Source organism: Caretta caretta, chromosome 5 (genome assembly GCF_965140235.1).
Source record: "Caretta caretta isolate rCarCar2 chromosome 5, rCarCar1.hap1, whole genome shotgun sequence".
Classification (NCBI taxonomy): Eukaryota; Metazoa; Chordata; order Testudines; family Cheloniidae; genus Caretta; species Caretta caretta.
The window spans coordinates 89,747,386-89,766,140 of record NC_134210.1 but is presented as its reverse complement, the minus strand read 5'-3'; the positions used below and the strand labels follow the sequence as shown (position 1 = coordinate 89,766,140).

Here is an 18,755-nt window from a genome sequence, read left to right as displayed (position 1 = left end):
AGGGATTGGGGTTAGGCATGAGGCAGAATGGGTATTTGCTTGTTGTTTTATTGTGAGTAGATGTTAACGAGACAGTCCGACAGGATTTCTCTACTATATTTCATAATTTTGTCTGACTGATGGCAGTGCACCTAGAAGTTTGAATAGTTACAGTTTTGTTTGTTTTTAGAAATGAAAATAATTAGATAATGAAACTGTACAAGATACGCATCCTGCGTATCTGGGGGCAGTGATTTCATGTGTCCTTTAAGGAAGAAACTAGATAACACTGCTCTGGCTATGAAGGGGGAAAGATGCACAGTGGAAATGATAGCTGGAAGCCTGAATGTTGCAAGAAAACTGCTGCAGGGTGATAGTTTAGGTGGGTGAAGAGGCAATAAGTTAGAGAGAGAAAGAGCCTCAGACATAGTATATTTATGCTGAAGTACTTTAACGTGAAGTCCCACAGTTTTTGAAGGATATTCATTGTCATTGAAGCAGCCTGGAGAAATGAGGAATTGCCACAGGGTTCGAAACTATCTAGAGATAATTCCCATTGCACAATCACCCGTTTAGCTTAATGTGTCCCTACAGCACATGTTCATGTAAAGTACCATCCCTGATGCCCCCATTTGTAGTCTGTTCTGACTCCAGCACTAGCAATCTATAGCAGCAGTTCATTTTGCAGCCAGATTGACTCAGTCATAGGTGAGGAGGGAGCTGAATTGGCCCCCACACTTATTTGCCTGAGGTTCCATAACATGTAGGGCCAGCCCTGCTTGGTGTACAATAGCGTGCCCCTTGCAAGAAGCAAGTATATGAAAGTTGTATGCCTTCTAAAGAGAACATGGATATGATCGCAGAAAATAATTGTTTACTATAGGCCTGTTATACATTTTAAAATTGACTTTGGTATTTAGATTATCACACATTGCTAAAATATGTCTGTCTGGTTGAGGATTGAAGATAGAATGTCAAGCTGGAAGCAATGACTATGAAGTCACCCACTTTGTATCTTTGTATTTAATGCCCCAGTTTCACTCAACCCTTCCCTTCTGAAAATACATGTGAACGTAAGGATTGAGTGAAGGCTGTGGAACTTGAAATATGCAGATGTTGCTGTTTTTGCTGGACCTTTGAGAGTTTTCAAAACACATACACACATCCACTTATCTTCCTATCACAAAAGACAATTTTCTCTATTCATTCTTCATTTTCTATGTATGTGTCTTCTTCTCAAACTTATAAGCAAGGTTTTGGTCTTTGGAAAATTGATGTATGGTATGTTTTGAATACTCTATGCAGAAGAAGTGGACTATGAAGAGGTCAAAATAACTGCTTTCTCAGGAAGTATTTTTAATCAATGACATAGTCTAAAGGTTGTAGAGCACTTAAAATAATTCTCCCTGACCTTCCCCAGTCTTTCTTTGCTGGTGCAGCACAGGGAAGTCTCTTTACAGCAGGTACTGTTGCACAGTCATGGAAGAGATAGTGAAACAAGAGGAAGGTGAGAAGGGAGGAATGACTGAGTTGCCATATGCACCTTTCCCCACATTTAACTGGGGCCTCACAATCGCATTTAATTGTGCATACAGCAGCTCTCAGTTTGAGATGTCTGTCTAAACTCAGTTTCTTATCCTTAACCCTCACATTTTTTCAGCACATGGCTGATACTTTCCAGTTCCTTAAGGTTTATTTCGTTAAGTTAACTTTATAGGATGCAAAAATATTGGCTGATACTTGAATTGGTAGATAAAGGGCTTTCATCTCTGACACTGGACTTTACTCTGTAGGGTTTTGTTTGAAAATATATTGTCAATCTTTAGTGATTCAATTTAGACTACATATGGCAGATTTTCCTCTGACAGAGCGTGGACAACTGTGATGAACTAGACTGAATCTAGTCAATTGCAAGTAAATAATTTCTTGCTTTCGGTGCTACAGAGGCAACATTACTTTGCCATGGCACTGGACCTATCCCCTAATATATTGGTTTGAGAGGAAGGAAAATGTGAGAAGTGTAATAAAAAAAAGAGAGGGTTTCAAATAATTTAGCACAGGTGCAATTAATTTGATGGAGGACAGATAAGCCTATGATCAATTATTTAAGGGAAGCTTTAATCTTTTGGTTGGTAGTGTAGTTACATGCCCTGCAAATACATGTTGCAGCAACACCGAACTTATTGACCTCATCAGAAGAGTGTCAATTTGCCACTCTGCTGGTTGCTTTCTTTTTCAAAAATATGTATTGGATTGAGAGCAAAAGACAAAGTAAATACATTTAAGCAGACTAATTAGAAAATGTGGTAAACTGTACATAGGAAAACTTTTTAACATGGAAGTATCATATCTCTGAATGATAGTGTATTGATTGACCAGAATCCTCATGGGTTTCCACATTCTGTCTTCAGATGTGTTTCAAAATATTTTGCACATCATCATGTATTTGGAATTTTTAAGCATATGCATTTTCTTTCAAATAAATTGGGAAAAATGGTTGAACACATTACTTCAGATCCAGGTGTTGTCTGGAATCCTAATCCTGGGGAAAAGAACCCAGGCTGTGTATGGCAAAACATTTGAAAGTTTGTAGATACTTATTAACTCTTGCTTCTGGTTTAATGCAATAGAATGCCACTTTACATTTCATTACACCACACTACCCAAAATTCACATGCACAAGTCAGCAGTAGTCTTCCCACTTTTCAGCAAAGATCTAAAAGATTGGGAAGTGAGGACTTATCGCTAAAGTTTTGTTACTCTTTCAAAATAGCCAGCAGCATATTTACTAGTTTTATTATACAGTAGTATTAAAAAAATCAGAACTAAACTACATGCACAAAATATGACTTGTGATACAGGATTCTGGCTTTTTTATTGTTTTGTTCATTTCTTCACTTGGTCACAGAATTCAGTAATGCATAATGGGTCTCCCATTCACTAATGTGAATTGGTATGGTTCTATTGGTGTTTGTAAGGTTTTAATATAGTGATATAAAATATGCTTGCCTAGATAAGAATTTGCTAGCCCATTTAAAAGATTTTTCTCCTATGGGCTTACATAAGAATGGCCATACTGGAACAAACCAGTGGTCCATCTAGCCCAGTATCCTGTCTACTGACAGTGGCCGGTGCCATATGCTTCAGGGGGAGTGAACAGAACAAGGCAATTTATCAAGTGATCCATCCCCTGTCATCCACTCCTAGTTTCTAGCAGTCAGAGGTTTTAGGGGACACCCAGAGCATGGAGTTGCATCCCTGACTATTTTAGCTAATAGGAACTTATGTAATCCTTTTTTGAACCCAGTTATACTTCTGGCCTTCACAACATCCCCTGGCAATAAGTTCCACAGCTCGACTATGCATTGTTTGAAGAAGTACTTCCTCATGTTCGTTTTAAACCTGCTGCTTATTAATTTCACTGGGTGACCCATGATTCTTCTGTTCTGTGAAATAAATAACATTTCCCTGTTCACTTTCTCACACCATTCATGATTTTATAGACCTCTATCATATCCCTCCTTTTTTGTCTCTTTTCCAAGCTGAACTGTCTCAGTCTTTTTAATCTCTCCTCATATGGGAACTTCCATATGCATTTTTGTTGCCTTTCTCTGTACTTTTTCAATTCTAATCTCTCTGCTTTTGAGATGTGGCGAATAGAATTGCATGCAATATTCAAGATGTGGGCGTACTATGGACTTCTATATGGCATTATGATATTTTCTGTCTTAGCATCTGTCACTTTTTCCTAATGGTTCCTAACATTGTTAGCTTTTTTTTGACTTCTGGTGAACATTGAGCAGATATCTTCAGAGAACTGTCCACGATGACTCCAAGATCTCATTCTTGAGTGATGACAGCTAATTTAGACCCCGTCATTTTGTATCTATGGTTGGGATGATGTTTTCCACTGTGCGTTATTTTGCATTTGTCATATCATTGAATTTCATCTGCTATTTTGTGGCCCATTTTTGTGAGATCCCTTTATAATTCTTCTCAGTCAGCTTTGGGCTTAACTGTCTTGAATAATTTTGTGTCGTGTGCAAACTTTGCCACCCCCTTTTCCAGATCATTTATGAATATGTTGAACAGCACTAGTCCCAGTACAGATCCTTAGGGGATGACACTATTTACCTCTCTCCAATGTGAAAACTGACTGTTTATTTCTACCTTTTGTTTCCTATCTTTTAACCAGTTACTGATCCATGTGAGGACCTTCCCTCTTATTATATAACCTCTTTATCCCATGACTGCTTACTTTGCTTATAAGAGCCTTTGGTGAGGGATCTTGTCAAAGGTTTTCTGAAAGTCCAAGTACACTATATCAGCTGGATCACCTTGGTCCACTTGCTTGTTGACCCTCTCAAAGAATTCTAGTAGATTTGGTGAAGAATGATTTCCCTTTACAAAAGCCATGTTGACTCTTCCCCCACATCTTATATTCATCTAGGTATCTGGTCATTCTGTTCTTTATTATAGTTTCAACCAATTTCCTTGCTACTGGCCTGTAATTGACAGGCTCGCCTCTGGAACCTTTTTTTAAAATGATCATTGCATTAGCTATCCTCCAGTCAGCTGGTACAGAGGCTGATTTAAGTGATAGATTACATGCCACAGTTAGTAGTTCTGTAATTTCATATTTAAGTTCCTTCAGAACATCTGGTCCTGGTGACTTATTACTGTTTAATTTATAAATTTGTTCCCAAACTTCTTCTATTGACACCTCAATCTGGGACAGTTCCTCAGATGCATCTTCTAAAAAGAATGGCTTAGGTGTGGAAATCTCCTTCTTATCCCCTGCAGTGAAGACAGATGCAACAAATTAATTTAGCTTCTCTGCAACAGCCTTGTCTTCCATAAGTGCTCCTTTAGCACCTTGATCATCCAGTGGCTCCGCAGATCATTTGTCGGGCTTCCTGCTTCGAAAAAATTACTTAGTTTTTTATTTTGCTACTTGCTCTTCAAATGTTTTGGCCTGCCTAATTATACTTTGACACTTGTCTTGCCAGAGTTTATGCTCTTTTCTGTTTTCCTCACTATGATTTGACTTCCAGTTTTTAAATTGATGTGTTTTTGTCTCTAACTGCCTCTTTTATTCTGTTTTAGCCGTGGTAGCATTTTTTGGTCATCTCACTGATTTTTTTTTTTTTACTGTTTTTTAGACATGTCTTATTCCAAAGTCAGAGTATTCTATAGAGTATTGTAAGTGAGCATGGCATTTTACAAACATGATGGTCTCTGTACCAAGGAGTTTGCAATCTTAAAGTCCAATCTATAAAAGGATATGATAGTATCAAGTCCCATGCAGTTCAATCCGTCTTTGCAGGAATGGTGTGTAATTCAGATGTATACAATATATGAGATAATGCAAAGGAAAGAGGCCAATGGTGTAATGTCAGCATGGAATTTGGCCTAGAAGGACTTATAACAAATGATGTGGGTTTGAAGGTGGAGCAGAAAGGTCCTTGAGGAACAAGAAGAGGGCAGCTGTTGAAAGGAAGTTGCTGGCAAGAAATAGGCTTGAAGCAGAGGGTAAGAGAAGAAGCCAAACAGCCGTTAAGAGAGTGGACTGGAAAGAACATCAGCAATGTGAGAGTAAAAAAGGAGGAAATGAGAGTAGGCTTGATGAGAGTAATACATAGAAATCCAATTCAAAGCACAAACAAAAGAAGAAAGGAGCAGCCAAAATGTTCCTGTGAAGTTTTTGGCTATTTTAACAGTAATTACAATATGAAAAATTGATATTTGGAAGTAAACAAACAACAAAAGAATTTTTCAAATTATGTCAAATGATTCATGAAATATTTTCACTTACCTACGTGCAAAACATACTGCTGCATTTAGGCCTTATCTCAGCTATAATTGAAGTCCATGGTCTTTGGATAAGGCCCTGAGAGAGTTTGAAGATTTCTTAAGAAAAGCTACACTATAACCCTCTGTTCTTGCCTAAAAGTTCATGTTGGTCATTTTTGAAAAGTGTTATTCGGGTTTAGACTTGGGTTTGAATTTGATAAAATCATGAACATTTTCATAAATTCAAATAATGCCAGTAGTTCTGTATCAACATAAGTTGGTGGTGGGTCCATTTCACCAGTTGGCTTTTGTCCAGAAGACTGAATTAAGACATTCAAATGTAATTCATAGTTGCTTTAGGCTTCCACTAGCATTAGCTCTTGGGAAATGGTGTTTACAGTAACTTTTTCTACCTCCATGCAGAAACCGTGACCAGTTAATTTGGGCAGGATAAGAGTTTCACAAACTTTTGTAAACACACTTAAAAGTTTTTGTCCTTTTTAGAATTACAGATGCCATTTGTGAGAGTTTATTTACAGTAAGCAGTATGTTTTTACAGTAATTCTGGTTCTTTGCAAAGACTAGCAAGTTTATGACTTTTAGTGTGTTTACAGGATTTGGCTTTTTCCCAAAGAGAGAGATTTTTAATCTTTTGTGTTTGAACAGATGTGTAAACCAAAGCATTGCTGCCTCATCTATTCCATGTTCTCTAATGAAAGGAAATAAATGAATGAAAAATTAGGGAGTTATAAAATACTTTTAAGGAAGACATTGACATGACTAGACTAGTACTGTACACCAGCTATGTTTGTTTGCATTATTTTAAATTATATAATTTTAATATAACTCCTGATTCCCTGAGGAAGAAAGATGAATACTAGACATTTTCTGAGAGCATTCTTTCTACTGTAAATATTTTGCATTTAAATATCTGACCCATCAAAATAATTTATTTTGAAGCTAACCTTTAGGCTTTCTATTAAAATGTATTACAAATTTTAAATTAAAATTCTATAGCCATATGTATTCAAACAATAATTATACAATATGTAAATATTTTAAAATATACACAGAGTAAGATTTTAAAAATATTTGTAATTTATTAGATGTTGTTTATAATTTGTCTGTTTGCTGAGTAATATCATTATACAATTCCCTTTGAGAACTGAAGACCTTGTTTTTTTAACATAGTTAGAGCCTTGACTTCAGTTTTGGTAGTCTATGTAAGAGTTCACTGCAGCATTGATGATGATTGGAGTTGTGCACTTACCTTGCCAAAGTAAAAGTTTAAATCTTTGGTCTCTTAATTTGTTTATCTTCATTGTCAAAGCCTCCCCGTCCATGCAAATTGGGTCTGTATTTTGCCAAAGTAATATAATGAGAACAGATGTGAGATCCTAGGGTCTAAGAACACTGCAAACAGTCCCATGGAAGTTAGGAAATTGGCACGCATCAAATAAAAATTGATTGAAAATCAAACTTGGGTATTAAGTAGCTGAAAATTCTGCACAGGGCAAGTATACATGTAACAAAAACATTAATAAACAGAAACTAAGTGCAAATTCAGATGACCCATATAATCTTGCGAAATGACGCAAGACAGAAATGAGGATGTATTTGAGTCAATACAATAATTTTAATGTGTGAATAGGTTCTTTGTATTCTGATGCAGGTTCCAACTGAGATTGGGACCCCATTGTGCCAGGCATTGTATTAGCATTTAGTGAAAGATTCAGTGTATTTATCCTCACTACCCTCTTGTGAGGTAGGGAAGTGCTATTATCCCAGTTTTACAGGTGGGGAACTGAGATACAGTGACTTGCTCAAAGTCACACAGGAAGTTTGTGACACATCAGGGAATTGATGTTGGGTCTCCTGAGTCCCAGGCTAGCATACTAACTGCTAGACCATGGCTAATTGTGAAATTAGAGTGATCAGAACAGAACTGCTACATATTTTAAAAAAACCCTCTTCTATGAAATATGGACAAATAATGTTTTCTATTTCTCTTTTTGTTAGAGAGAGAAGGAAACCCAAGAAGCCATATCAGCAAAAAAGAACATTAAGAGAGAACAGCAAATAAGTGACAAGAGTAAGCAGTCTCACCTTTGTATTGCACATCCTGCAATCCAGAAGAAGAAAAAGGTACACAGAGTAGGTCCAACTACCTTCTTGATTGGAGAGACACCCAAAAGCATTCGCAGGTGAGACTCGTAAGGTGGGAGGATGAGGAAGAAGTAGAAATTACAGAGAACTTTACTTTAGGAAGTTGTGTAATTTTTTCATTTTGTCAAATAAACTTTAGTCAGACATGGGTGGGCAAAAGCAGGGCTGGGTTATTGATAACTTTCTGTTACAAGAGCAGAAGTAATTGGAAACTTAGCCTTTATACTGTAGCTTATACAGCACACTTTTGCCATACTGGCTGAATTAAAATATAGACATGAATTATTTAAAATGGCACACATGTTGTTTTTGTGTTTTCAGTTAATATTGTGAAAGTTGATAATTTTGATAATTTTCAAATTGAGGTAATTTGAGGACCTCCAACTGTATTTAGAGGGCCAAAATAATTCCAGTGCAACTTGTGTAAAGTCAATAGATTTACACCCGGAAAGGATTTTGGTCCATTTTGCTTTGGTTTAGAGCAGTGGTTCTCAATCTGCAGCCAAGCCCAATCAGCACACAGTTGCAGCCCATGTGACATCCTCAGGGCCATACAGATATTATATATATTGTGTGTATGTGGCCCACATAGCAAGTAGTGAGCAGCATACGTGGCCCACCATGGTAAATAGGCTGAGAACCACTGGTTTAGAGACTGTGCAGTACGTGCAATTAGAATCTTGTTTTTTATGGGTCCAGTTGTTAGGCAAAACTCCCATTTAAATTGCTGAGAGTTCTGACTAAGGATTGCAGATGTGGCCCCTCAAGTGCGTCTGCCATACACAACTATATTATTTTCCTTAATCTGAAAAAAGCAGATCAATACCCTCCTACCTTTCTCACAAAGGTGTTGAGATTCAGTGAATATTCTCAGATAAAAACTATTAATGTGAGTTGAGGATGAAAGTGCTTATCAGGAAATTTAAAATTAAAAAAAAATACCTGGATGTAATTAATCTCAAAACAAGCATTATAAATCCATGAAATTAAGAGTTACGGTTAAATTTAAAAGTAATCCAAACACTGTTAAAGAGTGGGAAAGTAACAGCTATGCAATTATGATTGATACATATTTTGTGCTTGGTATCTCAGATTAGAAGAAACTGACTTTTAAAATGTATTTGGTTTTTTTTCATATTTTTAATGCTGTCACTGCTAGGTAGAGTTAAGATTGTTTGGACACTTCTACGCATTTAGATTTCTTTGAAGTTTTTAACTCAGGCTAAGTGCTTCAGGAGGATGCAATATATTCTTCATACATTACAAAAAAGCTGAATCCCTGCTTTAAGTGCAAAGCTCTCCTCTTCCTTACCTATGGAAACACTCACAGTGCATCCAGAATTTGTGAAGTGGTTTGAAATCTTAGGTTGTAGATTTTATACAAGTTGTTTACTTAAAGTACACACGGTTTGCCTCTGCTTTTAAATTGACAGAAAGAGGGTAGTAACTTGTTGATATGTCAAAAGATGGTCTTTACTAGCAAAAATTGTTTTGAAATGATTGTTTTACCAGTCCTTTAACTCTGAAAAGCCTGAATTTCACTTTTTCCAGAATAGAGATGAACTGTTTAAGGATTTTACTTATTAACTAGGACTATAACTCTACGGTAAACAGTTCTTTAAAAAAAATTCATTATGGAACAAACAGTCGTGTTGACAAGAGATTGATGTTCTGATTTTTGGAAAATGCATATTGCCTTTTCTAGGGGAGTGAATATTTAAAACCGTTCAAGAATGTGCAAGGTGTTGTGATTTGCTGTCTGTCAGGTGTAGTTTATGACTTGGCTATGAAAACATACTTAAGGGAAAATACATTCAGGATTTTTTATCATCTACAGGAAGTTCTTTTTTAATTTTTAATTTAAATCTGAACAGTGTTTATTTTACAAATGGAATTTTGGCAAGTGATGAATCTATAATGTGTTTAACAGCAAGTGCCAGTGTGTGGGAGGGAAGGAAGGTGTAGTCTTCTCCTTGAGGGGGTAAGGCTTTGAATTTCTCTTTTCCTGCTAATTTGAAAATGTACCCTGACAGTAGTCTGATATTTCACTGCCAGTCAGGATGTATAAAATAAATGACTTGTTGAAAATCATAATTTTGGATTCTTAAACAAATTTGATATTCCAATTCTTGTTGAAACTTAAATGGGAATTTACAGCCATCAGTCTTGAGGCTGAGCTCAAATGGAACCACCCACAAACCATTTCAACATGTTGAATCAACATGTCATGCATTACATATCTGTGCAGATGTCATCCTAGCAGGATTCATGGTATGTGCATGGTACAATACTGCAGGTTAATTTATTAAATTGTATAAAATGAGATTTTATAGCGTGGATTGGAGACTGGCTACTGGTATTATCCAGATCTAGTCTCTTTCAGCTGAAGGGTACAAGGACTAAAAAGTTGGGTTTTTCTTAAACACAGATTCAAGTTTTCCAAAACAGGGTATTTTTCTGTGCTGCTGCTTCCCCACCCTCCCACATCTCTCTCCCCCTGCAAAATCCCAGTTTGGAAAAAGACTCATTCTAGTTCATTCTCTCTCTCCCCCACCCCTCCTCCAGTCCATCCCCCACTCCACTCCACCCTGTCCCTCCTCACTATTTAATACTAATTAGCAACATTTAAATTATAATTGCGAAGAGAAAAAGAAACATTGTAGCAGATGTCAAGATCTGCAAAGGAGAAAGTTCTCATAGTAACAATGATCAAAGAGCATGCAGAAATAGAAAGGTATAGGCCATTGCTAACTAAGCAAGGAGTTGAGAGAGAGAATTTATGAAATCAGCTGAAGCAAGTGCATTATAGAAACAAGGAGGTCAATATCAGATTGGATCCTGAAGTAAGTGGGGAGCCAGTAAAAATTGTTTAAGGATATACTTGTAATCAAGCTGCTTTCTCCATTGAAGAAGGTATGCAGCATTCTTCTGTAAATGTTGGAGTCTGGATAGCTGCTACTGGGAGAAGCCCAAGAGGCATATAACTAGTAATATTAAAACAGAGATGCTGTTGTAGATGTTCAAAATATGTTAACTATGAATTTCTTTTTTTAACAGAAACAGACTGGTTCACTGTCCAAACTAAATAGCAGATTATCTACATCATAGTTAAAACAAAACAAAAACACCCTCCTGATCTGAAATTGGAAACTTGGTCTGAATTATTTAAAGGTCTTTCCCAATAATTTGAAAATGAGCCTAAGTGGATTGACATTTTTAAAATATATTTGATAAGTTTAAAGTGAATTTTTAAATACACCCTACCCGTGGGATTCTTTGCACTTATATACAAAATGTGCAGTGTATGTAACTTTTAGGAATATTTTAATACAGATTTTTTTCACTAAATCTCTTTGTATTAGTTTTGTACTTCTAAAAATGGATTGTTTTATGGGTGTGAGAGGGGAGAGGAAAAAGTGGAGCAGCTGAATATTTGGATAAACTATTTAGATTGGAAAAGCTCTATATTTTTTTAGAGAGTTAAAGTGAAGTGTCAGAGAGTATCACTTACGTAGTCTAGCTTGATAGTGATAATAAATCTTCAGATTTTTAAAAGCCTTGAAAATGGATTTAGAAACGATTAATAAGCAAAACCAGTCTTATTTCATGTAAAATTAGAGCAGGGGCCTCTTAGGGCTTGTTGAATCCTGTGTTTTAACCTTCCATTTAGAATGGTGCCAATATCTTTGGACAGAAATCTGAAAATATGAAATTTTGCAACCAAATATTCTACCAAAGCTGAGAATGGCTGGAAATAATCTTGCGGAAAACAGTAGCTGGTTGCAAACAGACTTGTGTGAGATGCTGCTGCTAAATGCTGGAAACTCTCAAGCTTTTATTGAAAAGAGGCCCAACTGTGGGGATGGGGAAGGGAAAACGGGAGTGTTGGCTGCATTTAGAACTCAACTAGGAGAAAAGATGACCTCTTTACAAACCTTCTGCATTTTATAGAAAGTGTCTAGTTTAAAAGAACCAACAGCAATATGTCTGAGACTCAGGGCCTAGTCTGGTACAATCATATTCTTGAAGATTGTTTTCAGTTTTAAATGGCTGTAGATTTCAACTTTCTAAAGGTATACCAAAGTGACTGACTTACCAATGAGTTAGGTATAGGTAATGCAGTGGCCACATGCTCATTCATGACTCCCTCACAATCTAGGACATAAGAACCTATTCTGTGTGATGTTTTTTGTTGTTGAGATAAATTTGGCTGAGAAGCCAGGGTTAAGTGCTATTTTTCTTTTAAAATTGCCCACAGGACCCCTAACTTCAACATGAATAGCCATCAAAGATTGGGCAAAGGGAGCTTAGATTTAGTATGTATTCTGATGGATGGCATTCTTGATAGTTCTGCACTTTGCAAGAACCACACTCTGGCCTGCCGACGTGGGGAGTCAAGGGAGCAATTGCCCAGGGGCCAGGGTGGTTTAAAAGGCCCTGGAGGCCCCAGGCACCACCGCTGGCAGTGCAGCAGGGCTACGGCAGGCTTCCTGCCCACCCTCGCTCCGCACCACTCCTGAAAGCAGCCGGCGGCAAGTACCTGCAGCCCCTTGGGAGGATAATCTCCGCGCACTGCCCCCGGCCCAAGCACCAACTCTGCAGCTCCCATTGAGCTCCTTGCAGTGCCAAAGGAGACAAGTATTCACATCCCAAAAATACTCTGATTGGCACCCTTTTGGGCAGTCTCAGTGGATTAAATCGGCTGAAGACTGAATGGTGGGTATGGGCACTGTACTATTTGTCATTTGTAAGATGGTCCCTCCAGTTTAGGGTTGATACACATTGTTTGAGCAGCGTGTGAAAAGCAAGCAGTGTTGCTGTCTGTGGAAAATATTACGTGTTCAACCAGGCTAAGTATAAACCTTAGAAAGTACATGTAAACTCTCTCTACTTTGTGTGTGTGCGCTACCACTCAAACCATTTTCACTGTTCCCACCACTCAAGCCTGAGCTGTCTATTGTCTAACAGTAGAGGGATGGAAGGAAGAAAATTATCCCTGTGAATCTTTCATAGGTATCAGCAAGACAGATTACTAGATAAGCTTAGAAAAATCCTTGTTGCTACTTTGCACTATAGTACATCAGGAGAACTGTTTTATCAGTAACAGTTTCCTACTTCAGAATTCCTACTGTTATTTTAGAAATAAAAAAAGCATATAAGAACAATAAGTCACGGCAGATATAACTTGCTAGATAGAATGCTCCCAGCTTTTTGTTGTGCCTCACAAATTATGTAAGGCATGTCAATACCTGCTCGCCTGAAGTTTTCTGTTGAATTCATAACATGTTTTAACTTTACTGCAGGATATTTTAGCTTAAAATATTTCATATGTAGCTTTCGTTCCAAAATAGCTTGTTGTCTTGAAAAGTTATATTTTTTTTATTTTAATGATTCTGTTGCACACAACTTGGTCATCAGCAGCCACTTAGATTGCAGAGGAGATTGAATCCCATGACTTTTCCTTATGATTTCTGTAAATACAAGATTTTAAAGTTTCTGTATTCTTCCACTGTCTAAGGTGGTAAAACTGTGTGAGTGAAAGTATGGACAAGTGTTGGTGAGAATATGAAGTTCCTTACCAAAAAAAAAAAATTACTTCTTGTTTACAAGACATTAATAACCAAGTTGTTACTGAAGCCAGGAAAGCTCAGAGTTCAGCAGTCCATAAATATTAGATTAATTCTTTGCAATGTGTCAATTATTACCATGATTTAGGTTTCCATGGCCTTTGGTACTTATGGGTTCATTTAAATCAAGTTGTTTAAAGTATTGTATCCAAAACAAACATAGGCTGGCCTTAGAGGTTCACAATGTTCTAAGATAAGTTAATTTTGAAAAAAAGATTTTGTTTATAACACCAATTTTTATGTCTTAAAATTCAGTATAAAGATTGTGTCTTATATTCTCAATACATACTTTTAATAGCATGGAGGTTTTTTGTTCTAATTTGGTAAGATCTTTCACCCAAGCTCCCCTCCATCAGACCAGATAGCATTTCAATATGAATTATTGAGTGGATGAATGGGCTTATCTCCTTCTATTGTTCTTAAAATGAGTAAAAATCAATATCCAATTTAGGATACTTTTCACTTTTAGGTCTCTGTTAATGAATTGCCCAAACATTGGACATAGTGTTTTGTTTTCAGAATTATATGTAGGTCTCCTGCTTTATCACCATACAGTATATTTTATCAAATTATAATTTAGTTTTAATTCTCTCTCCTTTCCTCTCATGAGAGGAGGAATTTAAGTAAGGTAGATGTCAAACCATAAACTAATACAAGTATCCAGCAAAATTTTATCCCACTTCCTCTCTCAAATTAACTGTGAATGTTAAAACCCAAAACACTTGCATTGAAAGGAACTCATTGCTAAAGGAACATTTCAATAATTTCTGGGTAGGCCAATGGTTCCCCATGAGCTGCAGCTGATCATTTTAAGAGTTGTGAGAAGTTCCTAATGGGCCTCTATATCTGAGCTTGCTCTCTGTTCCCAGAGCTGCATTCTCTCAGAAGCCTGCAAAAATGGCTGCTTACTATCTGCACCCAAAGGAGTTGAGCTAATTTCAAGCTTTAGTTCCAAGGATCAGATCTATAGAAAATGTATTGCATGTGTCCAGTTTAGTCAGAGACCTTTTTAATATTTGAGATTTTAAATTACTCTGTGTTCTGGAATTGGGTGGAAGACCAAGCAGTGTGTTATTGTAGCACTTGATATCTGAACCAGTGGCTGTGTAGTATTAGAACTCTCATCTGTACATGTTCAGACCTTTCCAGGAACATTTTACTCCCAAGTTTAATGTGACACATGGTGGTATGTCATAAATTATGCCTTCAACTTTTCAAGTGAATTTTTTTTAAGTGATTTTGGTTCAGTGGGTGCTAGGCACTTTTGAAAATGCCACTAGGTGCTGTATATGAAACTTTGATGTCTAAATACCTTTAAAAATCTGGCCCTTAGGCACCTAAAAGTAAGTCTATACGACAAGCACTACAGTGGCATAGCTGCAGCAGTGGGGTGTGGACACTTGCTACAGTGGCAGGAGTTTTTCCAGCACTGTACTAAATCCACCCCCTTGAGAGACAGTAGCTAGTTGACAGAAGAATTCTTCCGTCAACCTCGTGATGTGCACACTGGGTCTTAGGCTGTCTTAACAACATCTCTCAGGGCTGTGCATTTTTCATACCCCTGAATGATATAGTTAGATCGACCTACATTTTAGATGTAGGACCGGGCCTCAGTCCCTTTGCCTTTCAATAAAGTTTAGGCTCCTGAGTATCTAAGTCACTTTTGAAAATTGGACTCCTAAGGGCTTGTCTGCACGTGGGGGAAATGTGCTCTCCAACGTTGTGATTTCTAAAGTGCATTAATTGGTTGTGCATTAATTGGTCCCTGTAGACCCTGTAGCATGCTGGTGCATGCTAAAGTTTCCATAGTACAGTTTCACCTACAGCTGTTTCAAACAGTGCTATGTTAAATCACATCAGCAGGGTCTACAGGGACCTATTAATCAGCAACACGTTAGTGCCCTTTGGAAAGCACGCCCATGTAGAGCACATTACCCCACCATGATGTAGACAAGCCCTGTGTCACTTTGGCAACTTTGAATATTTTGCTCTTGGTCTTTTCCTTGCAGTTGAAGTCAGAACTAGTACTGTTACCAATAAGGGTATGACTTTCAGTTCTCATCTAGGTTTGTGTTAAATAAGTTAATTAAACTGAATGAATTGATTGTATCTTTATTTTATACTCTGTGCCTTTTAAAAAAAATTAAGACAAGATAATCATGTTTTTCTTTATTGATGGTGATAGGAAACAGTTTGAAGAAATGGTATCCCACTTTAACATGGCTTCAGTTGAAGAACTTGCAGAATATATTGCAAAAGCCACATCAGGAGTACGACAGAAAATGTTGAGAGATTTTTATGCTGGAAAGTGTCCAGAGTTAGAGGACCTATTTCCAGTCAAAGTTCCAGTACGCGTTTCAGATGGGTGTGAGGAAGAAGAGGTGTATATAAGTCATTGTAGAAAGAGAAGGGCCATTGTAAAATGTGGACAATCAAGGTCTGGTCCTTCAGCTGAAGATCCTCCCTGTGTGACTGCAGGAATATGTAGCCAAAAAAGACACAAAGGAGAAGCAAAACAGTTTCACAATGATTTCTGCATTCAAGATGCTGTGTGTCTTAATTCAAAAGATAAACAATTGTCCACTGTCAATACCCAAAATAGCTTCAGTGGGAGAAACAGTCAACCATTCAAAGATTTTATGGCAACTGACTCAGTAAGCAGTAAATCAGAAATAATAGATGTGCTCTCTGTAAATATCACTAAAGGACAGCAGGACTCGGAGGGGATGGAATCTCAAAGAAAAAGATCCCTGTCTCAGTCAGAAAACAGAGAAAGAGAAACTCAGACTTACAAGAAAAACTCTTTTGTAGACTTACTAGGAGACACCTCTGTTCTCAATGACCTCTTCAAAAGTAATGGAAACAGGCCTACGGAGCTGCCAAGAACATCTCTTTCAGGGCCTGCAGAAAAAGCAAAAGAACGACCAAAAGACTTCTGGGATGTGCTGAATGAGCAGAATGATGAGAGTCTCAGAAAGCTCACAGACATGGCCGTCATAGAGGAGTTGTGTGAAAGAGCACCTCCTATTGCTTTGACAAAAAAGAAGGAAGTTCATGAAAGTTCTCTTTGGAAACAAAATGATAATTTTTTATGGAAAAAATATAATCTAAGTGATTCAGATGAGTCTACATCTGGCACACACACCTTTTGATGTCTAAATATGAAAGACTGATCTTAAAGTTCAGGTAATAAATTCATCATTCACACAAATACAGCTTAAGAAAACGTACTGGTGTTAGTAGCATACATTATGGGACAGCATTCCATTATATCTTACTGTGACCATTGGCCTTGGGGCATACTGTAAGATATTCTACCCTATGTTTCTCTGCAATAAGCAAGGCGGAAATACTGGTGATGTAAATGTAGGATCTTAGTGTCATTTAAACCCTGGCCTTGTTTGTAATCATAAGGGGGCCCATATTTGTTTTGACTTCAGTGGACTCATACTAGGGATTCTGCTGTGATCATGGAGGCATAAAACACAACAAGATAGGTGTTACTTCAGTAGTACAACACCACAGGGCATGAGTTATGGTTTACTAATCCATGCGGTCTTCACAGCTATTGCAATCCATGAGTATAGGTACACATTAGCTCTATCACATCCTACTGTGATTTAACGCACGCTAATTTTAAATTACACTCTTTTTAATCGCTTGAGTTGTTTTCTTTTGGATGCTGATGTGCCTAAAGTTAAATGGAGCTCTTGGTATTTTTTCCTCTTGTTGAAATATGGGTGGCTCAGGCTGTGACTCTGCCAGCAGCCCCTCTGATGCTGCTTGGGTGGATCCCAGCAATCTCAAATAAGACTGCTGTTAAACAAGGTTGTGTTTAAATCAGAGAATATGTATCTTTCTAATCAGAGCTTTGCATATAAGTTTTAAATTATAACTAGAGAATTTTTGAGGACTGAATAACTCAGATAATGGAATTTGGAGCCTTTCACTCCTGCATGTCATTTATTGAAACTAGTCATTGGCTTGTGCATAATAAGTTGGAGGCCTCGCTTATGATTCCTCGTATTTCTCTGGTGGGCAAGTACCCATATTACAAAAACCTTCATCACCACCATGGTCTCCAGGTAGTTAAGATATTCAGTTAATACCACAGGCAGGGATGCTTTCTCTTCACTCGGGTTTTTTTCAGCCCATTTCATAATGAAGTTAAAGATAAATCCAGTTATCTTCAATATCTCAGGTTTAGTGTTTTCTCTTAGTTTATTTTAACATTTGAGTATCTAATATGAAAATAAATTGATGGGAAAATAACTTAGATCAAATATGGGTATTTTATAGGGGGGGGCGGGGAAGATAGTTCTTTCCACCCAAAAAATAATTCGGTTTACATTTTTGTAAGAAATGTGCTCTGAAAAGAATAAATGTTTTATATACAATACTGAGTTGTACACATTTATGTATAACATGAACAAGATATTTAGAAAAGGGGACATGCAATTATATGTGCAGATGACTTGTTAGATGTGTACTTTGTTACTTGCATGTGCAGTTACTGTGATTGCACTCATAATCACTGTATTTGTGTATGCATATTGCAGCATGTGCAATTGCCTGTACCTATTTATAAAAATGTGGCCCTAAAAACTGGTATTAATATTCACGCTTAAAACACAGCTGTGGTTACTTTTACTGTAGAACAATTACATTTCTGTTGAAGTAATTCGGCTGTTGAAATGAAGTCACTGCCTATAGTACAGTAGCTTGATCCAAAATGGCTGTTAACAAAGCAGTTTAATTGCACTCAAGCATAAACAGGTGAGCTGAAGAATTACATAGTCCAGAGGCTCCTGGAAAGAATTATGATATTGTAGTAGAGACACAGGAGTGGGATTCAGATGTGGTTTCTGTTTTCATTTCTGCCACACATTCTGTAACAACTTGGGCAAGTCACTGAATCTCTGCACTTCAGTTTTCCCATCTCTAAAACAGAGATCTACCTGTGTAATAAATTGTATTACATGGGCATGCAGGTTTTTGTTTCCTGACTCAACCACCTCACGCAGGTAAGAATTACAAAAGCTTACTATCTCTGTCACATGGATCAGTAATATGGATTGGAGTTGCTGTTGTTATACCTTCCCTTATTTTGAAAATCAAATGCTAACAAAACATAATACCACCTAGAGAAAAACTATCAACTAATACAACCAATTATAAGAAAAACAAAAC

At 37.2% G+C, this 18,755-nt stretch overlaps 1 protein-coding gene across 12 annotated transcripts in view; it reads left to right on the top strand.

Annotated features, from left to right (window-relative positions):
- The window catches only part of ERCC6L2 (ERCC excision repair 6 like 2), a 231,730-nt gene that overhangs the window by 89,105 nt on the left and 123,870 nt on the right, over nt 1-18,755 (top strand). For 5 of the 12 annotated variants that reach the window (XM_075128645.1, XM_075128644.1, XM_075128646.1 and 2 more), the window contains 2 exons: nt 7,792-7,976; nt 15,751-17,964. In XM_075128645.1, coding sequence (XP_074984746.1) covers nt 7,792-7,976; nt 15,751-16,717 — 1,152 coding nt within the window. In that variant the 3' untranslated portion in view covers nt 16,718-17,964. Of the gene's footprint in view, nt 1-7,791; nt 7,977-15,750; nt 17,965-18,755 lie in introns of those variants that run through there. The other 7 variants (XR_012668542.1, XR_012668543.1, XM_075128642.1 and 4 more) reach the window with 2 other exon arrangements.